Here is an 8,434-nt window from a genome sequence, read left to right on the forward strand (position 1 = left end):
TGTCTTCCCATTGTTAGACTTTTCTTACTAGCCTCTGCTTCTTAAATTGATCTGTTCTGGTTCCCCGGGTTTATGGTGTGAACTTCTGTGGTAGAATACCTGTGAGATTCAGTTGTGCAGTCTCCTTTGGGTATCCAGGTGTTCATAGCTTCCCCCTACTCTTTTTTGTGATCAGTCAAAGGGGTAAGGCAAAATAGTTTAAGACAGCAAGAGAGTATTCTATGATATTTACAGTAGCAGCCCGTAGAGAAGTGATAGGAGATCCTTTGGCTATGTATAGTGTTAACTGTGATCTTCCACCCAACTAACCACTTTTTAGAAAGGATGGAAAGAAGACAAGACTCTTGTTGGGCAGGACAGTGTTCTGAGTTGGATCTAGAAAGCAGTGAGGTTGTGGGAGGTCAGATTCTGAGGTAGGGTAAGAGTAAAGAATATTAGATAGGTTTGGTGTGTGAGAGAATAGAGTTATCCACTACAGTAATAGAGTTCAGGAAATCATGAAGTGGGCTAAGATCTGGGAGGGGTGTTGTGTAGTATTTATGATTATATGGAACAGCTATTATTTACAATAATATTAGAGCAACAATCATATGACAGAATCTATGAGATCTAGATAACAAGAATAGGGAGTATAGAACCTTGAGTAGTGTGCTAATGGAACACAAGTGAAGTGAAGGACAGTAAATTAGCAATACATTGTGAATGGGATAACAGGGGAAACCTGTCAAATGATACAATATAATCAGCCAAGCAAAGAAGACTATATATAAAGAAGAGGAATACCAAAATACTATTTAAAAAAGTAAGAATAATGGAAAAATAAGAATACAAATATGCAATAACTTGCAGGTTCTCTGTAATAGCACAGTGAAATTTTTCTCACTGTCTCAGCTGTTGGGATGCCCCCTCTTTGGGTCCAACTCTGGTCTTTTTACAGTCTGGGTTTTTTTTCCCCCCTCACTTGTGGGTATTTAAAGAGAAAAAAGAAAAAGGAAAAAAAAGAAAAAGAAGAAGAAAAAGAAAAGCAGTAGATGGAAGGAAGAAGAGATAAAATTGGAAAGAAAGGAAGAAGGAATCAGACTAGAAAGAAGGAAAGAGAAGCAAAAGGGATTGAGAGATATGAAAATAATAAGAATTAAAAAATAAAGAGTTACTTAAAAAAATCAAACAATCAAACAAAAAAAACCTCTCATTGGTTTCAAACTGCCCAAACCAGTTTTTCTGGCCTTGCTGGCTGCAGCAGGCTGAGTGGTGATTGGTATCACTTTTCTCCCTTCCGGTTCAGCACTCAGTCAGCCTCGTGGGTACTCTCCCCAGGGCTAGCTGCTCACTCTCCTCAGAGCCAGTCTGGTGACTCTCTGCAGGGCCCTGGGTGTGGGATCTGGGCCCTCCTAAGCACGCTTTCCTGGATTCACGGCTGTGGGCTCTAGGTCTTCCACAAAACACACTCTTCCCGGGTTGGGGGTGTGGGCGTGGGCTCACAGCCCCTGTGTGTCTGCCACTCAGTCCTCACTCCCCTCTCTGTGCCTTCAAGCAACCAGGCCTCCCCTGGTGTTGCTCAAACCTTGTTTGGCCAGGGAGGGAGTGGTGGACCCTGCTCTCTCCCAAGTTCCCTGAGGCAGACCCGGGAGTGCCGCGCCTGGGGTTGCAGCCTCCCTGGCCCTTCCTCTGATCCCTGGGCCCTTACTATCCTGAAGCACTCTCCTTACTGTCCGGTTTTTCAATGTCTGCTACAATTTTTGACCTCCTATTTTCATATATGCTGTGGTACTGTTGGCTGTTTGCTCTGTTCCTCCATAGATTGGCTAGGTTTTTCTCCCATGTGTGGGGGAAGGTAGAATCTGCTCCCTCCTACCATGCCGCCATCTTCCCTCAAGTTCAATTTCTTTTATAAATCCCTTTAACATTTCATATAATAAGGGCTTGGTGATGATGAACTCCTTTAATTTGACCTTATCTGAGAAGCACTTTATCTGCCCTTCCATTCTAAATGAGAGCTTTGCTAGATAGAGCCATCTTGGATGTAGGTCTTTGCTTTTCATGACTTGGAATACTTCTTTCCAGCCCCTTCTTGCCTGCAAGGTCTCTTTTGAGAAATCAGCTGACAGTCTGACGGGAACTCTTTTGTAGTTAACTGCCTCCTTTTCTCTTGCTACTTCTAGGATTTTCTCCTTCATTTTAATCTTGGCTAATGTAATTATGATGTGCCTCAGTGTGTTCCTCCTTGGGTCCAACTTCTTTGGAACTCTCTGAGCTTCCTGGACTTCCTGGAAGTCTATTTCCTTTGCCAGATTGGGGACATTTTTCCTTCAGTATTTGTTCAAATAAATTTTCAATTTCTTGCTCTTGTTCTTTTCCTTCTGGCACCCCTATGATTCAGATATTGGAATATTTAAAGTTGTCCCAGAGGTTCCTATGCCTCTCCTCATTTTTTTCAATTCTTGTTTCTTTATTCTGTTCTGATTGGATGTTTATATTTCTTCCTTTTTTCCAGATTATTGATTTGAGTCCTGGTTTCCTTCCTGTCACTGTTGGTTCCCTGAATATTTTGCTTTATTTCACTTTGGATAGCCTTCATTTGTTCCTTAATTTTGCAGTTCACATCAATCAGTTCTGTGTGCATCTTGATTACCAGTGTTTTGTACTCTGCATCAGAGAGGTTGGCTATCTGCTCATTGCTTAGCTTTTTTCTGGAGTTTTGATTTGTTCCTTCATTTGAGCCATATTTCTTTGTCTCAGTGTACTTGTTATGTAGTAAAGGGGTGGAGCCTTAGGTATTCTTGAGGGCAGGGCAACCCTCTGTGCTGCGTTGTGGTGCTGTCTTTGGGGGAGGGGTTAGAGGGAAAATATGTTGCTCAGTTGCTCAGCTCTACCCCTACTTTCCAACAAACTCCTGTGTGGGACAGGGAGTTTCTCCCACCATGGCAACCTCCACTGGAGTTTATAGGTAGCTTTGAGTCTTACTTTCCCGTTCAGCCAGCCCTGCTGTGCTAGTGCAGTCTGCAGCCTTGCTGAGGGTCTTCTCTGCCCACCTGGTTGTCTTTCTCCCTCCTGTCTATTTTTAAAAGTCCTATGAACAGATAACTCTAGACACTTCAAGCTCCAGCAGACTTCCACTTTAAACCATAACCCACATATTATATGAGTGAACATTGAAGTGATAAAATAAAGTAGGTGGGGACATCCACAGGTGTCCAAACACCGTGAAAAGCAGAATGAATTCAGAAGATTTGATATCTTAGGACTCATAGACTCAATTAATCAAATGCTATTTTGTAATTTACTTTAGCAACATCACTGCCAATGGTCTTTTTTATTTTCTATATATATTTTTATTGTTGTTCAAGTACAGTTGTCTCCATGTTCCTTCCACCCTTGATCCAACCCCTTTTGGGGTTTATCTGTCTGTCCTTTGTACATGTTTCTTGACGGCCCTTCCCCTTCACTCTTGTGTTATCCCCTCCCCTACCTCTCTGGTTACTGCCAGTTTGTTCTTTATTTCAATGTCTCTGGTTATGTTTTGCTTGCTTGTATGTTTTGTTGATTAGGTACAACTTATAGGTGAGATCATATGGTATTTGTCTTTCACCACCTGGGTTATTTCACTTAGCAGAATGTTCTCCAATTCCATCCATCCTGTCATGAAGGGTAGGATTCTTCTTTCTTTCTGCTGCACAGTTTTCCATTGTTTAAATTTACCATAGTTTTTTGATCCATTCACTTACTCCAATTTTATTGTCTACAGATGAAGAATAATCTTAGGTTCAAAGAAGGGCAGTAGCATTTTGAGCCAGAGGGAATAAATAATAAACAATGATCAGCTGAAGACCATTACATGTTCTCTCTGGCTCAAAATGCCACTGTCCTTCTTTGGACCTATAATTCCTCATCCATAGATCATAATTTTGGACTAATGGACCTGCAGCCTTTCTTCTGCTTCCATGTCTTTTTCATAACTCAGTTTGTCTTCTGTTCTTTCCAGGATGTAACACAGTAACATCTCTGACTTCTGTGCTGCATGATGACAAAGAATTCTCCCATCCAGAGAAGTTTGACCCTAGCCATTTCCTGGATGAGAGAAGCAACTTTAAGAAGAGTGACTACTTCATGCCTTTTTCAGCAGGTAATAAAAGTTCATTTTCTCTTGTACTTCAGAGGACAGGATATATTTTGGGGATCAAAAGATATTCTTGTGTAATACTCTGGGACTGGTAGAAGTGCTCTTTGTCCATGACCAGGAGCCTCACTCCCTATGCCTAGACTCCAGGGCATGTTGGAGATTGATGAAGAGTAAATATACTTAGAGCAAGAATAGAGGCTGTAAAGAAGGTGAAGATCAAGAAACAGGAGATTAGGAACAAAAAGTACAACACAAGTATATGTGTTTCCACAAACAGATTGATGGAAACTTGAAACAGAAGTTAATACTGTGAAAAAACTGAATAAAATACTTGGCATAGTGCTGATACTCAATAAATACTTTTTGAAAGAGTTCCCATTAGGATAAGAATTTAGGTGGATAGGATATATGTCCGCCTTAGTCAATCTGTTTGTCCAGCTATTTTGCCTTCCATTCACCCATTCAACCATTAATCAAATAATTATTGCACATTCTCCTTCTGGCATCCAGAAAATGAGTGTCCAAGGAATATCTACTCTGTGTGTGTGTTATTTTCAGGAAAACGGATGTGTGCAGGAGAGGGCCTGGCCCGCATTGAGCTGTTTTTATTCCTGACCACCATTTTACCAAAATTTACCTTGAAATCTGTGGTTGACCTAACGGACATCAATGTTACCCCAGTTTTCAATGGGTTTTTTTCTGTGCCACCTCCTTACCAGCTCTGCTTTGTTCCTGTGTGAAGGAAGAGCAGAACTTCTGGCTTCTGCTGTGTTGTCATCCACAACTTACATACCTCTGGGTGCTTTGTTCACTTCCTTCCCACTTCACCCCCTTTGCAGGAATGCCTTCTCTGACCTCCCATCTCACACCCAACCTTCATTAAAGAGAATTTCCTGATTTCACTGCTCTTCTTTATTTATTTATATAGACAGGGGAAGAGTGAGAGAAAGAAAGGGATAGAAACATCGGTGTGTGGAAGAAACCTTAAGCAGTTGCCTCTCACACATCCCCAATCTGGGACCTGGCTTACAACCCAGGCATGTGTCATGACCAAGAATTGAACCCATGACCTTTTGGTTTGCAGGACAACATTCATCCCACTTAGCCACACCAGCCAGGGCTTTCTGTTATTCTTTATACCCTGCTACTCTGCTCCCTCAAATTCTTCTCAGTAACCTAGGTATGATAATTACTGGAAATAAGGATCAAATGAACCCATGAATGAGAGAGACTATTAATATTAAATGTTAACTCAACCATCTCATGGATATTTGTGCGTCTGTATGGTTTTGTCTGTGGTTTCTAGGTGTGTGTCTTGAGAGAGAGAGAAACACAGATAAGGGAAGAGGAATAGTGGGTAGAACACCACTGGAGGAATCAGGGAATCGTGGAGATCAAGGTTCATAAGAACAGTATATTGGCTTTCCTTCTGCTCTTTCTCATTGTACCTTATTTGATGGCCTATCAGTTGCAACTATGTGGTAGCATAAAACATGCCACCTAAAAATGTCCACACTCTACCCCTCTAACCTACATATATTATCTTAGGTAGCAAAAGGGATTTTGCCATTTTGATGAAGGTTAGAGATCTTGAGATAGGAAAATTATCCTGGATACTCTTAACTAAACACCTGTATCTGTACAAGCAAGCAGCTTTCCTGACTCTGGGCAGACAGAGAAGATGGAAAAATGGCCACAGACATATGTCTTGAGAAAGACTTGCTCCTTCTTATTGCTGGATTGGTGGATGGAAAAGGTGGCCATGAGCCGAGGAATGTGGACAGTCTCTAGAAGCTTGAAAAGGCATAAACTAATGCAACCTTGCTAATAGTGTGAATTTTAACCCAATAAGGTGTACGCTAGATTTCTGAAAAACAGACTTGTAAGATAGCAAATTTATATAATTTTAATCTGCTATATTTGTGGTAATTGTTACAGCAACAATAGAAATCTGATACAAACATTTTGTTATTTGGAGGTTGCTAGAGGAATTATATATATATATAATTTATCACAGTCACCCTAAAACAATATTATACTGCTTTCCATATATTCTGAGACCCTTACCCAGTATAGTTCCACTTTCTTGCTTCCAACATTTGTGTTATTGTCATATTTTTATACCTCCATGTATAAAGGTATTTTTATACCTCCATGTATTAGAGATCACATAATATGTAATACATTGTAATTGTTTGGCAGGAAGCAATTGCCTTTAAAAATTTTTTTTATTGTTGTTCAAGTACTTTTCTGCCTTTTTCCCCAAACAGTCCCCACCTCCCTCCCTGTTTCTACTCCTGCCCGTGTTATTGTTCATGTGTCCTTTATAATTGTTCCTGCAAACCCTTCACCCTTTTTCTCTATAATCCCCTCCTGTCTCCCCTCTTGTCACTGTCAGCCTGTTCTCAATTTCAGTGTCTTTGGCTATATTTTGCTTGCTTGTTTGTTTTGTTGAGTAGGTTCCTGTTAAAGGTGAGATCATATGGTATTTGCCTTTCACTGTCTGGCTTATCTCAATTAGCATAATGCTTTCCAGCTCCATCCATGCTGTACCAAAGGGTAGGAGCTTCTTCCTTTCTGCTGCATATAATTCCATTGTGTAAATGTTCCCTAGTTTTTCAATCCATTCAGTTACTGATGGGCACTTAGGTTGCTTCCAGCAGTTGGCTATTGTAAATTGTGCAACAAATGAAAAAAGCAAACAAAATTAGCCAGAAACATTGAAATGAAGAACAATCTAACAATAGCCAGATGGGAGGGGAGAAGGGACAGTGGGGAGAAGGGTTTTCAGGAACTACTATAAAGGACACATGGACAAAATCAAGGGGGAGGGTGGAAGCATGTGAGGTAGGTGGATTTGCCTGGGGTGAGGGGGATGGGTGGGGAGAAAATGCAGACAACTCTAATTGAACAACAATAAAGTAATTTAAAAAATAAAATGAAATAAAATATGTAAATGCATTGGAAAAGAAAAATCCAAATTTCGCAAAAATATCTTGAGAAAATCAAAATAGCAAAAAATAGACAAGCAACAACAAGCATCAAAGGACATTAATATCTCAAAAGCTGAGGGTACCAAGATTACACAAAGCCACAAAAGGATGCAGGGGTCCCATCTGTGATGCCATGGGCAGAAAACCACAGGAGGTATGAAAACCTAGGAAGACAATCCCCAATCTCTCCTCTTTCCAGGACTCCTGGAGAAAAATATGTTTATTTTGTTAAAGAAAGTCCATGTTAGCACTGAGTCTTAGCACTGAGAGGCTAGGAAATTTCTGCTCAGATTCTGAAATAGCAGAAAAGTAAAGGGAACAGGGATCATTGACATCAGGATGGTTTTAGGAGAGAGGCTGTTTTTCAGCCCTAAGCCCAGGAGGATTACACTGAGGAGACTGCCCAGAATCAAACCCAGCATACTGTAGACTTTGAGAAGTCAACAATGGAGTTAGACCTTCTTTTCACACTCCAGCTCTGTCACTTACTGGCCTTGTGCTTTTGGACATGTTAATAAACATGCTTGTGCCTCAGTGTCCTCATCAGTTAAGTGGGGGTGAATTAAACTGTACCAAATTCACTGAATTAAAAGGACTGAGCAAATTGTTTTCATATGAGGACAGAGCCTACCACCTCATGAATACTTCAGAATTACATGATTTTGAAAATTTTTTTTACCTTTGTATATTTGTTCATTGTAAAAGTGCACCATAATGTACATTGCACCTCCAGTAGCACTTTAATTTTTTTTCAAACCTGTTGTGAATAGTCATAAAATTAACACTCACATACATATTGATCAAGGCACTCATTCAAGAATAGCCATGAAACAAATGCCTAAGGAATGGAATTGCTGGAAAAATGGGAGTGTGCAGTTACATTTTAACAGATATGATCAAACCGTCCTTCAAGGAGAATGCATGAATTCACACTCCCACAAACCATTCACTTTTCATTCATGTATTCAGGTAATCATTCATTTGTCAAGTATTTATTGAGCCTGTATGTGCCAGGCACTGCTCAAGTGATTGATAATTTAGTAGTGAACAAAACAAAGTTCCTTGTTCACATAGAATATAGATTTTAGTGGATGGTAGGTACATACTAGTAATTCACTGTGGTTTTACCATTATTTCCCACATAACTGAAATAGTCATGTACCCTTTCTCATGTTTAATGACCACTTGAAAATCCTCTTCTATGAAGTGACTGTTCAAACAGTTTTCCCATTTAAAATTACTTGAGGTGTCTTTGTGGGCTTTTTTTATTAGTTCTTTGAAAAATCTGAATATAAGTCCTTTCATGGATATATTCATTGCA

At 40.1% G+C, this 8,434-nt stretch overlaps 1 protein-coding gene across 1 annotated transcript; it reads left to right on the plus strand.

Annotated features, from left to right (window-relative positions):
* The first annotated feature begins 324 nt into the window (after window positions 1-324).
* On the plus strand, window positions 325-5,026 carry LOC118500958 (cytochrome P450 2C42-like). Its single transcript, XM_036027519.1, has 3 exons — window positions 325-385; window positions 3,983-4,123; window positions 4,679-5,026. The coding sequence occupies exons 1-3, from the start codon at window positions 325-327 to the stop codon at window positions 4,858-4,860; spliced, it is 384 nt and encodes a 127-aa protein (XP_035883412.1). The 3' UTR covers window positions 4,861-5,026.
* The last annotated feature ends 3,408 nt before the right edge of the window (window positions 5,027-8,434 follow it).

The sequence above is a fragment of the Phyllostomus discolor genome, chromosome 5 (genome assembly GCF_004126475.2).
Source record: "Phyllostomus discolor isolate MPI-MPIP mPhyDis1 chromosome 5, mPhyDis1.pri.v3, whole genome shotgun sequence".
NCBI classification, from domain to species: Eukaryota; Metazoa; Chordata; class Mammalia; order Chiroptera; family Phyllostomidae; genus Phyllostomus; species Phyllostomus discolor.

What these genes read in the sequence shown, in the direction of transcription:
- LOC118500958 (XM_036027519.1), top strand. Translation starts at nt 325, where the DNA reads ATGGAAAGAAGACAAGACTCTTGTTGGGCAGGACAGTGTTCTGAGTTG. An exon ending in TGAGTTGGATCTAGAAAGCA is followed by an intron (nt 386 to 3,982) that starts GTGAGGTTGTGG and finishes TGTTCTTTCCAG; the next exon opens with GATGTAACACAGTAACATCT. An exon ending in CTTCATGCCTTTTTCAGCAG is followed by an intron (nt 4,124 to 4,678) that starts GTAATAAAAGTT and finishes TGTTATTTTCAG; the next exon opens with GAAAACGGATGTGTGCAGGA.